The 16,108-nt window shown below is 49.1% G+C and overlaps 1 protein-coding gene across 2 annotated transcripts in view; it reads right to left on the bottom strand.

Annotated features, from left to right (window-relative positions):
* The window catches only part of EIF2B4 (eukaryotic translation initiation factor 2B subunit delta), a 50,187-nt gene that overhangs the window by 6,231 nt on the left and 27,848 nt on the right, over positions 1-16,108 (bottom strand). The window contains exons 4-11 of one of the 2 annotated variants that reach the window (XM_069728613.1): positions 13,257-13,487; positions 12,981-13,060; positions 11,878-11,969; positions 11,695-11,809; positions 11,396-11,472; positions 10,236-10,338; positions 10,035-10,162; positions 9,417-9,594 (exon numbers count right to left, since the gene is read on the bottom strand). In XM_069728613.1, the coding sequence (XP_069584714.1) occupies positions 9,417-9,594; positions 10,035-10,162; positions 10,236-10,338; positions 11,396-11,472; positions 11,695-11,809; positions 11,878-11,969; positions 12,981-13,060; positions 13,257-13,487 (1,004 nt within the window). The remainder of the gene's footprint in view (positions 1-9,416; positions 9,595-10,034; positions 10,163-10,235; positions 10,339-11,395; positions 11,473-11,694; positions 11,810-11,877; positions 11,970-12,980; positions 13,061-13,256; positions 13,488-16,108) is intronic. The other variant, XM_069728614.1, reaches the window with a different exon arrangement.

The raw sequence follows: 16,108 nt of genomic DNA on the forward strand, positions 1-16,108 counted from the left end.
TATGGGGCAGCCGTCGCCGGATGGTATATATGGGGCAGCCGTCGCTGGATGGTATATATGGGGCAGCCGTCACTGGATGGTATATATGGGGCAGCCGTCACTGGATGGTATATATGGGGCAGCCATCACTGGATGGTATATATGGGGCAGCAGTCACTGGATGGTATATATGGGGCAGCCATCACTGGATGGTATATATGGGGCAGCCGTCACTGGATGGTATATATGGGGCAGGTATCGCTGGATGGTATAGACCATGAAGGATCCATCCCATAATCCCCATGCTGTGCCGGAGCTGCAATCACCGACCTCCAGACCTATCGGGCGAGCCACACAAGGAGCGCTCTATGGTTTCTCTACTGTACAACGCAGAGGTAGCGGCCCCAATACTGATCAGACCGGCATCATGTCTTATCCTCCAGAGCTGCACTCACTATTCTGCCATTACATCGTGTCTAATCCTCCAGTCACCTCCAGAGCTGCACTTACTATTCTGCCGTTACATGGTGTCTTATCCTCCAGTCACCTCCAGAGCTGCACTCACTATTACATAGTTAGTAACATAGTAACATAGTTAGTAAGGCCGAAAAAAGACATTTGTCCATCCAGTTCAGCCTATATTCCATCATAATAAATCCCCAGATCTACGTCCTTCTACAGAACCTAATTGTATGATACAATATTGTTCTGCTCCAGGAAGACATCCAGGCCTCTCTTGAACCCCTCGACTGAGTTCGCCATTACCACCTCCTCAGGCAAGCAATTCCAGATTCTCACTGCCCTAACAGTAAAGAATCCTCTTCTATGTTGGTGGAAAAACCTTCTCTCCTCCAGACGCAAAGAATGCCCCCTTGTGCCCGTCACCTTCCTTGGTATAAACAGATCCTCAGCGAGATATTTGTATTGTCCCCTTATATACTTATACATGGTTATTAGATCGCCCCTCAGTCGTCTTTTTTCTAGACTAAATAATCCTAATTTTGCTAATCTATCTGGGTATTGTAGTTCTCCCATCCCCTTTATTAATTTTGTTGCCCTCCTTTGTACTCTCTCTAGTTCCATTATATCCTTCCTGAGCACCGGTGCCCAAAACTGGACACAGTACTCCATGTGCGGTCTAACTAGGGATTTGTACAGAGGCAGTATAATGCTCTCATCATGTGTATCCAGACCTCTTTTAATGCACCCCATGATCCTGTTTGCCTTGGCAGCTGCTGCCTGGCACTGGCTGCTCCAGGTAAGTTTATCATTAACTAGGATCCCCAAGTCCTTCTCCCTGTCAGATTTACCCAGTGGTTTCCCATTCAGTGTGTAATGGTGATATTGATTCCTTCTTCCCATGTGTATAACCTTACATTTATCATTGTTAAACCTCATCTGCCACCTTTCAGCCCAAGTTTCCAACTTATCCAGATCCATCTGTAGCAGAATACTATCTTCTCTTGTATTAACTGCTTTACATAGTTTTGTATCATCTGCAAATATCGATATTTTACTGTGTAAACCTTCTACCAGATCATTAATGAATATGTTGAAGAGAACAGGTCCCAATACTGACCCCTGCGGTACCCCACTGGTCACAGCGACCCAGTTAGAGACTATACCATTTATAACCACCCTCTGCTTTCTATCACTAAGCCAGTTACTAACCCATTTACACACATTTTCCCCCAGACCAAGCATTCTCATTTTGTGCACCAACCTCTTGTGCGGCACGGTATCAAACGCTTTGGAAAAATCGAGATATACCACGTCCAATGACTCACCGTGGTCCAGCCTATAGCTTACCTCTTCATAAAAACTGATTAGATTGGTTTGACAGGAGCGATTTCTCATAAACCCATGCTGATATGGAGTTAAACAGTTATTCTCATTGAGATAATCCAGAATAACATCCCTCAGAAACCCTTCAAATATTTTACCAACAATAGAGGTTAGACTTACTGGCCTATAATTTCCAGGGTCACTTTTAGAGCCCTTTTTGAATATTGGCACCACATTTGCTATGCGCCAGTCCTGCGGAACAGACCCTGTCGCTATAGAGTCCCTAAAAATAAGAAAGTCGTAGTTACTCACCGATAACGGTGTTTCTCGGAGCCCATGACAGCACTACGGAGAGAGGGGATCCGCCCTTCAGGGACAGGAAACCTACAGATAAAAGGGCGGTACCTCTCCCTCGCATCAGTTGGTTTACAGAGCATCGGAGGACCTCCAGGTTAGTTTACAACAGAGAAAAAATCATATTACAACATTTCTTAAAAGAGGAACCCCGTGCCTATACTCATACTATATACACTATATAAATTATATGTAATTAAAGGTGCTCACCGCACACGTGATGGGAGGGAATAAGCGAGTGCTGTCATGGGCTCCGAGAAACACCGTTATCGGTGAGTAACTACGACTTTCTCGGTCTCCCATGACAGCACTACGGAGAGAATTGCAGAGACTAAGCTTAGGGAGGGACCACCGCCTCGAGAACCCTTCGTCCGAAGGTTAAGTCAGACACAGAGGCTAGATTTAATCTATAGTGTCTAAAAAAGGTCGATGGTGATGACCAGGTGGCCGCTTTACGGATTTGCTCTATTGATACCTCTGACCTCTCAGCCCATGAGGTAGCTACTGCTCTTGTGGAATGTGCTCTTATACCATCTGGGATCTCATTCCCCGAGGATGAATATGCCAAGACTATCGCCTCCTTTATCCACCTCGCCAAAGTACCCTTGGATGCCCGAAATCCTTTTCTGGGACCCTGGAAACAGACAAACAGAGAGCCTTCCTTCCTATACTCTCTGGTGGAATCTAAATCTTGGATTAGGCATCTTCTGACGGCTAGATTATGGAAGTTCTGCTCTTTCTCATTTTTTGGGTTTGGACAAAAGGATGGCAGGGAGACTTCTTGTGACCTATGGAATTTTGATGCCGCTTTTGGCAAATAGGCCGGGTCAGGTCTAAGAGTGACTCTATCATCTAATATTTTAGTGAAGGGTGGATTAGAGGATAAGGCTTGAATGTCACTTATTCTGCGTGCGGATGTTAACGCTACCAAGAGAATGGTCTTAAGTGATAGAGTTTTTATGGGAATCGTCTCTATGGGTTCGAATGGAGGACCCGTTAACGCCGAAAGGACTAAATTTAAGTCCCATGAGGGCACTTTCTGAGCGACTAATGGCTTTGATCTTGTCACCGCCTTAACAAATCTAATTATCCATGGGTTGGCCGCAATATTATGGTTGTAGAGTGCTCCTAGAGCTGCTATTTGTACTTTAAGAGTACTAACCGACAACCCCTGTTCCAGACCTTTTTGTAGGAACTCCAATATTTTAGGAATTGAGGGCCCATCTTGGACTTTTACTTTGGAGACGGACAGAAATTTTTTCCATGTTTTCCCATATATTCTAGTAGTGATGGGTTTTCTACTTTTTAACAACGTGGTAACTAAGTTATCTGAGAAACCTCTTTCTTTTAATAGTCCCCGTTCAAAAACCAGGCTGTCAAATGTAAGTTCGATTCCTGTGGGTGGAAGATCGGCCCTTGATGTAGAAGGTCTGGTATATTCGGCAGGACCCATGGGTCCGAGACCGAAAGCATCCTCAGCCAGGAGAACCACGTCCTTTTTGGCCAGAACGGGGCTATGAGGATCATTTTCGTTTTGTCCTCTCTGACTTTCCGAATGACTGCCGGGATCAGAATAGTTGGAGGAAAGGCATACGTTAATTTTTGGGTCCACGGAATCATAAAGGCATCTAGAGCCTGTGGATTCCCTACCGGGTTCAGTGAGCAGAATTTGTTCACTTTTTTGTTTTTGTGATTGGCGAATAGATCTATTGTCGGTGCTCCCCACATTTTTGTGATCTGATCGTAGATGGAATGGTTTAGGGACCACTCGCCTTGTTTTAACAGCAATCGACTCAGGTAATCTGCTCTCTCGTTGTTTGAACCCTGAATGTGTAGCGCAGAGAGGGATAGTAGATTTTCTTCCGCTAGGTTGAAAATTTTGGCTGAAGAACTCATGAGTGCCCGAGACCTTGTTCCTCCCTGGTGGTTTATATACGCTACAGTCACTTTGTTGTCCGAAAAGATTCGGACATGATGTCCCCGAATATAGGTCAGAAAAGAAAGAAGAGCTTGAAGTACTGCCCAAAGTTCTTTTTGGTTTGAGGATGCTGATAGTTCCTGGACTGACCAGGTTCCCTGAGCAACTCTGTCCCCCATGTGAGCCCCCCACCCTGTGGGACTCGCATCGGTTGTTATCACCCGGGATATTTGTGTCACCCAAGGAACTCCCTTTGATAAGTTTTGGGTTTCCCCTCACCAACGAAGGGAATGAATAACTGAAGAATTCAGGGTGATTTGACTTTCCAAGTTGTCCTTTAGTATTGACTGCCATTCGAGTACGTGCCACTGAAGTTCTCTTGTGTGGAACTGTGCGAAGGGTATCGCTGGTAGGCATGAGGACAGAGAGCCTAGTAGCGACATTGCTCTCCTTAGAGTCATGGAAGGATTGTGAAAAGTTTGCGTTATCATAGCTAATATGCTGTCTTTTTTGGGGTTTGGAAGTCGGCATTCTTGTACTCGGGAGTCTAATGTCAGACCTAGGAACTCCTGTACTTGACAGGGTTCCAACTTTGATTTTTTTTAGTTTATGAGCCACCCCAAGTCCGTCAAAATAGTCATTACCCGGTCCCTCTGTTCTTTGCAACTTTGGGCCGAGTTGCTTACAATGAGAAAGTCGTCTAGGTAAGGGACTATTAATATATTTTGTTCCCTTATGTGGGCCATCATTTCTGCTATTACTTTTGTGAATATTCGGGGAGCTATAGAGATCCCGAACGGAAGAGCTCTGTACTGAAAAAATCTTAATTGTCCTTTTATGGGAACTGCCAATCTCAGGAATTTTTGAGACTGATTGTGGATGGGCACATGATAATATGCATCGGTTAGGTCTATCACGACCATATAGCAATTTGGAAACAGGATTTTTATGGTGGACTTTATTGTTTCCATTTTGAATTTGTAATTTTTTACGTATTTGTTCAGGTTTTTTAGATTTATAATGGTCCGAAAGGACCCATCGGGTTTTGGAACTAAAAAAAGAGGGGAGAAAAACCCTTCTCCTACTTCCTGAGGGGGGATTTCTTGAATTACGGATTTTTCCAGTAGGGAAATGATTTCTTTCTCTAAAGCTGCTTGTTCTGCCACTGAAGATCTTATTTTCGTTTCTATGTACTTCCGGGGAGGAAAAGAAATAAAATCTATTTTTAGACCGTACTGTATGATGTTTAGAATCCAGGTGTTGTTGGATATTTTCTCCCAGGCGGGAAGGAAAGATGTGAGTCTTCCCCCTACCGTAGGCACAATGTCATTTGGCGGGTTTTTTGTCACGAGAGGTATTGCCAAAGAGGTAACCTCTATCCCTTCTCCTGCCTTCTTCCCATTTATTCTGCTCCCTGGGGGGTCTGCGGCGGAAAAATCTCAGATTCCGAAAGGACTGCCTGAATGGGGCTGGGCCCAAATTTGGAAACCCCTTCTTTTTGTCTCCTGCTTTTTGGAGGATGTCATCCAGGGTTTCTCCAAACAGAAAATTTCCTTCACACGGAATAGAACATAGCTTTAGCTTTGTCTGGAGATCCCCAGGCCAGCTTTTGAGCCATAAGGTTTTTCTGGCTGCGTTGGAGAGAGCAGCGGCCTTAGATGTTAACCGTACGGAGTCTGCCGAGGAGTCCGCCAGGAATGCTGCTGCTGCTCTAATTGCAGGGATAGAATCCAGTAATTTATTCCTGGGTAGCCCGTCTCTAATTTGACTTTCTAATTGATCAACCCACACCATCAGAGATCTGGAGGTGCAGGTAGCCGCAACAGAAGGCCTCAAGCTACCGCCAGCCGATTCCCATGCCCCTTTAAGGAATGTGTCTGCTTTCTTATCTAAGGGGTCCCTGAGGGTACCCATGTCCTCGAACGGGAGCGCAAATTTTTTTGAGGCTTTTGCCACAGCTACATCCAACTTTGGCGCCTTATCCCAGGAAGTGGATGCGTCATCTTCGAAGGGATACTTCCTTTTAAGCGAGGGCACTGAAGAGTTTCTCCTATCTGGTTTCTCCCATTCTTTTTTAATTAGGGATTGGACATTGGGATTTAGAGGAAAGGTTTTCCGTTTTTTTTGTCCCAAGCCACCAAACATTACGTCTTGGGCCGTTTTGTCAGATTTAGGCTCCTCCACCCCCATGGTAGCCCTAACGGTTCTCACTAAGGCATCCACTTCCTCGAGTGGAAAACAATGTCGGCCTGAATCTTCCTCGGAGGAGGATAGGGAGGAGTCAGAATCGTCCGAATCTGCGTCTTCAGACGAGGATCGGACAGAGTGAGATTGTACTGATTCCTTTACTTTATCTTTCCCTTTTTTGGAGGAAGATACAGCATTCTGAACCTCAGATCTAATGATATTTTTCAGCTCGGATGCAAAGTCGGGAGTCTCCTCACATAGCACACGCTGGATGCATGATTTACAAAGCTTTTTGTCCCAGGCTACTGGTAAAGCTTTGTCACAGATGGGGCAGGATTTGTTTTTCCTTTTCTCCAACTTCTTCTTTCCTTATTAAGGGAGAAGAGGGAGCCCTATTATAATACATTCACGAAGATCACTCACCATTCGGACGTGCAGGCAGGTACCGGTTCTGGAGGGGGCCCTGGGTCCGGAATAGAAGGTTCCCGAGGAGGTGATTTAGTCTTCGCAGCAGACCTGCTGCGCTGTGTAGAGCGGCTGCTGGACCTACTCCTGGCGCTCTTAGGGTCTGTCTTCTTATGGTGCTGCTGCCTCGGCTGAAGCTCCTGTGGATCGCTGTCCTCCATGATTTACAGGGAGATGGTGCGACAACTGTGTGTGCACCATCTCCCTATTTGTATTTGGCGCCACCTCTGCTGCCTCGCTCGGCGTTCCCCCGCACTTCCGGTCCTGCGTCACGTCCAGGGAGAAGAGAAGCTACCGCGCATGCGCGCGGTGATGACCCGGAAGTCCTGCCGCATTTCCGGAGCGGCGGCCATCTTAGTACACCCGGAGCGTGCGCTTATCGGCACAGGAGATCCGGGTGATCAAGCGCCCCTTCCTCTCTTCAGAATCGGCGGCGTTCTCCCTCCGCTCACCCTGAAGAACCCCTCGGTTCCAGCGGTGGCGGCTTCGGGAGCCGGACAAGCCGCGGCAGGAGCCTCCTCGCTGCCGGAACTCGACCGCCCGGTCCCGGTCCATCGGTCTTCATAACAGGTACCACCGGAAAGAGGTTCCCTGTTCAGGGACAGGAAACCAACTGATGCGAGGGAGAGGTACCGCCCTTTTATCTGTAGGTTTCCTGTCCCTGAAGGGCGGATCCCCTCTCTCCGTAGTGCTGTCATGGGAGACCGAGAAATAATGGTTTATCTATTACATTACTTAGTTCTCTTAGTACTCGTGGCATCCGGACCCGGAGATTTATCTATTTTAATCTTATTTAGCCGGTTTCGCACCTCTTCTTGGGTTAGATTGGTGACCCTTAATATAGGGATTTCACCTAGCATTTCATTTTCCACCGTGAATACCGTGGAGAAGAAGGTGTTTAATATGTTAGCTTTTTCCTCGTCATCTACAACCATTCTTTCCTCATTATTTTTTAAGGGGCCTACATTTTCAGTTTTTATTCTTTTACTATTGATATAGTTGAAGAACAGTTTGGGATTAGTTTTACTCTCCTTAGCAATGTGCTTCTCTGTTTCCTTTTTGGCAGCTTTAATTAGTTTTTTAGATAAAGTATTTTTCTCCCTATAGTTTTTTAGAGCTTCAATGGTGCCATCCTGCTTTAGTAGTGCAAATGCTTTCTTTTTACTGTTAATTGCCTGTCTTACTTCTTTGTTTAGCCACATTGGGTTTTTCCTATTTCTAGTCCTTTTATTCCCACAAGGTATAAACCACTTACACTGCCTATTTAGGATGTTCTTAAACATTTCCCATTTATTATCTGTATTCTCATTTCTGAGGATATTGTCCCAGTCTACCAGATTAAGGGCATCTCTAAGCTGGTCAAACTTTGCCTTCCTAAAGTTCAATGTTTTTGTGACTCCCTGACAAGTCCCCCTAGTGAAAGACAGGTGAAACTGTACAATATTGTGGTCGCTATTTCCTAAATGCCCGACCACCTGCAGATTTGTTATTCTATCAGGTCTATTAGATAGTATTAGGTCTAAAAGTGCTGCTCCTCTGGTTGGATTCTGCACCAATTGTCAAAGATAATTTTTCTTGGTTATTAGCAGAAACCTGTTGCCTTTATGGGTTTCACAGGTTTCTGTTTCCCAGTTAATATCCGGGTAGTTAAAGTCCCCCATAACCAGGACCTCATTATGGGTTGCAGCTTCATCTATCTGCTTTAGAAGTAGACTTTCCATGGTTTCTGTTATATTTGGGGGTTTGTAACAGACCCCAATGAGAATTTTGTTACCATTTTTCCCTCCATGAATTTCAACCCATATGGACTCGACATCCTCATTCCCTTCGCTAATATCCTCCCTTAAAGTGGACTTTAGACAAGACTTTACATAGAGACAAACCCCTCCTCCTCTCCGATTTTTACGATCCTTTCTAAACAGACTGTAACCCTGTAAGTTAACTGCCCAGTCATAGCTTTCATCTAACCATGTCTCGGTTATTCCCACTATGTCAAAGTTACCTGTAGATATTTCTGCTTCTAGTTCTTCCATCTTGTTTGTCAGGCTTCTGGCGTTTGCGAGCATGCAGTTTAGAGGATTTTGTTTTGTTCCAATCTCCTCACTGTGGATTGTTTTAGAAATGTTCTTACCTCCCTTCTGAGTATGTTTTCCTGGATCTTCTTTGTTCAAGTCTAATGTTTTTCTTCCCGTCCCCTCTTCTTCTAGTATTATTCTGCTGTTACACCATGTCTTATCCCCCTAGCCACCTCCATAGCTGCACTCACTATTCTGCTGTTACACCATGTCTTATCCTCCAGAGCTGCACTCACTATTCTGCTGTTACACCATGTCTTATCCTCCAGAGCTGCACTCACTATTCTGCTGTTACACCATGTCTTATCCTCTAGCCACCTCCATAGCTGCACTCACTATTCTGCTGTTACACCATGTCTTATCCTCCAGAGCTGCACTCACTATTCTGCTGTTACACCATGTCTTATCCCCTAGCCACCTCCATAGCTGCACTCACTATTCTGCTGTTACACCATGTCTTATCCCCTAGCCACCTCCATAGCTGCACTCACTATTCTGCTGTTACACCATGTCTTATCCTCCAGAGCTGCACTCACTATTCTGCTGTTACACCATGTCTTATCCTCCAGAGCTGCACTCACTATTCTGCTGTTACACCATGTCTTATCCTCTAGCCACCTCCAGAGCTGCGGTCACCTTGTCTCGTTTCTCACCTCAGGCAGGATGTAGGAGATGGCGGTGATCAGGATGTAGGTGCAGTGGATGCCGCAGTTCACCAGTCTCCGCAGGGTCTCTCTCCCCTCCAGTTTTGGCCGACTGTCCACCACAATGACGCGGAACCTCTTGCCGCTGTTGTGTGCTTCACAGAGTGTGAAGGTCACCAGAGAGGAGCTGCCGGAGGACAAAGCGGGGGCGTCAGAGCCCATAAGGGAGGGTAAGGGAACATTGTGGAAACATCAGGCTGTGGAGCCCCTTAGGGAGGATGAGGGGACATCAGGCGGTGAAGCCCCTCATGGAAGGTGAGGGGGATGACAGTCTGCGGAGCCCTGAGGGAGGGTTGGGGGACAGCTGGAGTCAGGCTACAGAGCCCCTCAGGACGGGTGAGGGGACATCAGGGGGTGAAGCCCCTCAGGACGGGTGAGGGGACATCAGGGGGTGAAGCCCCTCAGGACGGGTGAGGGGACATCAGGGGGTGAAGCCCCTCAGGGATGGCGAGGGGGACAGTAGGCTGCGGAGCTCTGAGGGAGGGCTGGGGGACACAGTGGGGGCATCAGGCTGCAGAGACCTTCAGGGAGGGTCAGAGGGTCGGGGACACAGTAGCCAACACTCACCAGCCGTACACCAGGATGACGTCGTCCTCACTGATCTTCTCGGCCGCGGACTTGGCGATGGCCTGAGCCGCCAGCCTGATCTTCTCATGGATGAAGCCGTCAATGCAGAGATACAGGTGCTTCTTAGCCTGAAGGGGAAGAGACACTAACCGAAGTAACACCAACATCCAACCAGCGTGCACGATGAGGGTCCGCACTCACCTCCTCCTCCCCCTTCTGGCTGCTGATGTTGGAGATTTCCTTCTTTATGTATTTGATGGCGTTTCCCATACTGGCCGACAGGGGGCGGCACTGAGACAGGAAGCTGCAGCGTGAGAAACAGGATGTTACACAGAGCCCAAATACAGCGCTGCCCCGCCCCTTCATCATCGACAGTGCTACCCCCCACATATCATCATACAGAGCCCAAATACAGCGCTGCCCCCAGCGGTGCCCCACCCCCTTCATCATCCACAGTGCTACCCCCCACATATCATCATACAGAGCCCAAATACAGCGGTGCCCCGCCCCCTTCATCATCGACAGTGCTACCCCCCACATATCATCATACAGAGCCCAAATACAGCGGTGCCCCGCCCCCTTCATCATCGACAGTGCTACCCCCCACATATCATCATACAGAGCCCAAATACAGCGGTGCCCCGCCCCCTTCATCATCGACAGTGCTACCCCCCACATATCATCATACAGAGCCCAAATACAGCGCTGCCTCCAGCGGTGCCCCACCCCCTTCATCATCCACAGTGCTACCCCCCACATATCATCATACAGAGCCCAAATACAGCGCTGCCCCGCCCCTTCATCATCGACAGTGCTACCCCCCACATATCATCATACAGAGCCCAAATACAGCGCTGCCCCCAGCGGTGCCCCACCCCCTTCATCATCCACAGTGCTACCCCCCACATATCATCATACAGAGCCCAAATACAGCGGTGCCCCGCCCCCTTCATCATCGACAGTGCTACCCCCCACATATCATCATACAGAGCCCAAATACAGCGGTGCCCCGCCCCCTTCATCATCGACAGTGCTACCCCCCACATATCATCATACAGAGCCCAAATACAGCGCTGCCCCCAGCGGTGCCCCGCCCCCTTCATCATCGACAGTGCTACCCCACACTTGTCATCATACAGAGCCCAAATACAGCGCTGCCCCCAGCAGTGCCCCGACCCTTCATCATCCACAGTGCTACCCCCCACATGTCATCATACAGAGCCCAAATACAGCGCTGCCCCCAGCAGTGCCCCGCCCCCTTCATCATCCACAGTGCTACCCCCCTCATGTCCTCATCATACAGAGCGGCGGCCACCAGTGACCCCAGCAGTCATCCTGTCTCCCCAGGACGGGCCCCTCACCTGATAGCCGGCTTCAGCTTGTTCACCAGGTCTCGTGCCAGCTCCTCGTGGGGCGGAGTGCTGTAATCCCGGATCACCTGTAAGGGGAGGAGCAGATGAGGGCGGAGCTCAGGGTTTTGGTGGGTGGAGCTCCATGTGTTGGAGGTGGGGTCAGTATAGTACAGCTGCGTTCCTTGGGAAGGCGGCAGTATTGGGGCACAACTCAATTTGAGGGGTTGTGTGTCAGTATTAGGGCGGCGGCACGTTCGTTGGGGAGGCGTATGGGGGCAGAGCTACGTTCCTCTGGGGCGGGGTCTCACCTGTTTGAAGCAGTGTAGGAGGGCAATGCAGCGGGAGTTGGAGCCGGTGACGATGCCCTGTGAGTACTGGAGCCCGAGCCGCACCACAGACGGATGTATCCAGGAGTTTGGGATGCTGGAAGAGAACAGGAAGGGGTAAGCGGGGGCCCTCTCAGCACTCTGCACCGCCGCCCACAGCCTCACCTCATCTGCTGGGTCAGGGGCATCTTGCGGCTGTACTGGTGCAGGTGGGAGAACAGGCTGACCTTCCTGCCGTAGTCGTTCCGATAGGGAACCTGCAAATACAAGGTTCAGTGACCTCTCCAGTCACAGCCGCATCTCCCACAATGCACCACAGCAACAGAGGGGAGGGGAAGCCCAGGAGTAAGACGTGCAGCTCTGGAGGTGACTGGAGCATGAGACAGAAGATCAGAATCTGGATTCTTGTCAGCCGGTTTAGAGGAACCTCAGGGTTTGACCAATCACGGCAATGAGTGCATCAGACGCACAGCAGACTCACGAACAGCCTTCACCTTCTCGCTTAGCCTCTCCCACAGGGAACTAATAAAACCATTGCTCCAGGCTCCGCCCCCGAGGGAATCAACCACCTGCCCAGTGCGCTGCTCACATTCAGGGCTAGGGGATGGCTCCGCCCCCGAGGGGGGATCAACCACCTGCCCAGTGCACTGCTCACATTCAGGGCTAGGGGATGGCTCCGCCCCCGAGGGGGATCAACCACCTGCCCAGTGCACTGCTCACATTCAGGGCTAGGGGATGGCTCCGCCCCCGAGGGGGATCAACCACCTGCCCAGTGCGCTGCTCACATTCAGGGCTAGGGGATGGCTCCGCCCCCGAGGGGATCAACCACCTGCCCAGTGCGCTGCTCACATTCAGGGCTAGGGGATGGCTCCGCCCCCGAGGGGGATCAACCACCTGCCCAGTGCGCTGCTCACATTCAGGGCTAGGGGATGGCTCCGCCCCCGAGGGGGATCAACCACCTGCCCAGTGCGCTGCTCACATTCAGGGCTAGGGGATGGCTCCGCTCCCGAGGGGGATCAACCACCTGCCCAGTGCGCTGCTCACATTCAGGGCTAGGGGATGGCTCCACCCCCGAGGGGGATCAACCACCTGCCCAGTGCGCTGCTCACATTCAGGGCTAGGGGATGGCTCCGCCCCCGAGGGGGATCAACCACCTGCCCAGTGCGCTGCTCACATTCAGGGCTAGGGGATGGCTCCGCCCCCGAGGGGGATCAACCACCTGCCCAGTGCGCTGCTCACATTCAGGGCTAGGGGATGGCTCTGCTCACCTGCTGCCGCTCCAGTTTCTTCGCCAACTTTTTTTGTGCTTCTGGATCATCCACAAGAACGTGTTCAGGGAGACGCTTCACTGCAGAAGGAAGGAACAGCAGAGCGTGAGACCAGGGGGCCGGAGAATGGGGAGCAGAGGCCACCAGCCCAGTGCGGGCAGGGGACACAAGGAGATTACATCGACAGGAGCCACCTAAACCGGAGTCCACGGGATGGAAGAGGCTAAGGTGCAGGGACACAGGAGGAGACAAGCAGAATAAGGAGGTCTCGCTCACCGGTTTGACCCTCAGGGACCGGCGCCTTCACCTTGGGGGGCGCTGCTCCGACATTTTGTTCCACCTTCTTCGTATGTTTCTGGGAGCGCTCTGCTTCCTGCTTGGCTCTTCTCTCTGCTCGAAGCTCAGCCTTGGTCTTTCCTACAGGTGGTGGCTCAGATATGACAGCAGCAGGGGATGGAGCGACAGGAGGAACAACAGGAGGAGCAACAGAGGGCGTAGAGGAATCTGCTACAAAAAGATGGAGGAGCAGCATATTACATGGTTATTGTCATAGATGTAATTGTAACATCTATAAGCCACTTCATAGTGGATAGGGAATATTGAAGCAAGGCTTTGACCTCTAGATGACCCCGATGCAAGGGGACCCCCTGATGTGAACAGGTCATTAAAGAGGATTAACTAATGGATCACAGAGCAGGCACAGCTGAGAGGAATTTTGGGTTACAACAGATTTATGGCCGGTGGAGAAAAACCTATCACCTCTAGCCTCAGCTAGAACGGAAAGGCAAGCAGATCACTTTACAATCCTTGGTCTTCCTTTGCAAATTAGGAATCTTGGGTTATTATGGACGGCATAGATATGACAGATATGAGAGACGCTTTCAGAGTCATGATGAAGTGGTGAACCACTGGATGGTTGTGGCAGCATGTCCAAATGAATACCAGTCAGATGGATGACAATATCCATGCCATGTTTCCCATCATATAATCATAGAAGTTGAAGATGCCACAAGTTTTTTTTTTCTAGAGCAGCGACATCCTTGACTAGTCCTGTTATCAGTCTTCGGAGGGGAGGTATGTGGGCATAACTAAATTTAAAAAAATGCCAAATTATAATCAATGTCAGTCCTGGGAGACAGACAACCCTGCGACATCAGTGTAGTACATTTCTTCAATTTATCCTTTATATTTTATGCAATGGTTTAGATCATATTGTTTACCCATTTTGTAATGTCTGTATAAATATACACTACGGTTCCAAACTTTAGGGTCCCCCGGACAATTGTGTGTTTTCCATGAAAACTCATACTCTTATTAGTCCAATGAGTGTAAAATCTCGTCCAGACATTGACAAGGTTGGAAAAAAAGATTTTCATTTGAAATAATAATTTTCTGTTTCAAACTTTGCTTTCGTCACAGAATGCTCCTTTGCAGCAATTCCAGCATTGCAGACCTTTGGCATTCTAGCAGTTAATTTGCGGAGGTCATCTGGAGACATTCCCCCCCATGCTTCCAGAATCCCCTCCACAAGTTGATTTGGCTTGATGGGCACTTTCTGCACCATACTGTCAAGCTGCTCCCTCAACAGCTCAATGGGGCTGAGATCTGGTGACTGTGCTGGCCGCTCCATTACAGATAGATATCAGATGCTGCTTCTTCCCTAAATAGTTCTGGCATAATTTGGAGGTGGCTTTGGGTCATTGTCCTGTTGTAGGATGAAATTGGCTCCAGTCAAGCGCTGTCCACACGGTATGGCATGGCGTTACAAAATGGAGTGATAGCCTTCCTTATTCAAAATCCCTTTTACCTTGTACAAATCTCCCACTTTACCAGCACCAAAGCAACCCCAGACCATCACACTACCTCCACCATGCTTGACAGATGGCGTCACACTTTCTTCCAGCATCTTTTCAGTTGTTCTGCGTCTCACAAATGTTCTTCTGTGTGAACGCCTCAAACTTGGATTCGTCTGTCCATAACCCTTTTTTCCAATCTTCCTCTGCCCAAAGTCTGTGTGCTTTTGCCCATATTAATCTTTTCCTTTTATTAGCCAGTCTCAGATACGGCTTTTTCTTTGCCACTCTGCCCTGAAGGCCGGCATCCCGGAGTCACCTCTTCTCTGTAGACGTTGACACTGGCGTTTTGCCAGTACCGATTGCCCGATGACGACCAGTGCCCTCAATACTTAACTCCAGGACTGCGAGGCAAACCACTGGGGATGTTCGCCTCTCTCCCTTGACAACAAGATGGAAGCCGAGGCCAATAAACCGGCCCTGATAAAGAAGAATCAGCTAAATCCCGAGATGTACCGGAGAAAAAAAAAAAAAAAAAGTTCTTGCCCTGCAACGTGAACCTCATGACAGCTACAGTGATGTGGTGGATGGCCTCAAAACCAAATCTGAGCAGTGGGTCCAGGAACAATTAGTTACCACCTTCGAGGAGGCAGGGCAGCACGGTGGCTTAGTCGTTAGCACAGCAGTCTTGCAGCGCTGGAGTCCTGGGTTCAAATCCCACCAAGGACAACATCTGCAAGGAGTTTGTATGTTTCCTCCGGGTTCTCCGGTTTCCTCCCACATTCCAAAGACATACTGATAGGGAATTTAGATTGTGAGCCCCATTGGGGACAGCGATGATAATGTCTGTAAAGTGCTGCGGAATATGTTAGCGCTATATAAAAATAAAGATTATTATTTATTATTATTGAGGGACTTGCTGGTGGAGGACCAATTCCTTCATCTTTGCCCTGTGGGACATGGACAGTTTGTGATGGACTACGAGCCCAAGAAGGACACACAGATTGCTGATACCTACGAGACCAACCATGCACCTGAGGTATGCAAGTCAGCCATCGCCAGCTGAAAGGGGGTAAGTAAACAACCACCAGCACTGCCAGCCGGTCCTCGGGAGTTCTTGCCCAATCTTCCAGGACCTGGAAAGCATCGGCATTTCCTCCTAACAGACTGGACACATTAGCCTCACGTACCAGGAGAGGCAAAAGCGAAACCCCACATCCAAATCCTAGGGGGTCTATTGGAGCTGTTCTTTTTGTGACCTGTGAACTTGCAGCCCGTTATTGTGGGTGACACCATCACTATGGTGCTCAAGGACACCGATGCGGAAAGAGCGCT

The sequence above is a fragment of the Ranitomeya imitator genome, chromosome 5 (assembly GCF_032444005.1).
Source record: "Ranitomeya imitator isolate aRanImi1 chromosome 5, aRanImi1.pri, whole genome shotgun sequence".
Classification (NCBI taxonomy): Eukaryota; Metazoa; Chordata; class Amphibia; order Anura; family Dendrobatidae; genus Ranitomeya; species Ranitomeya imitator.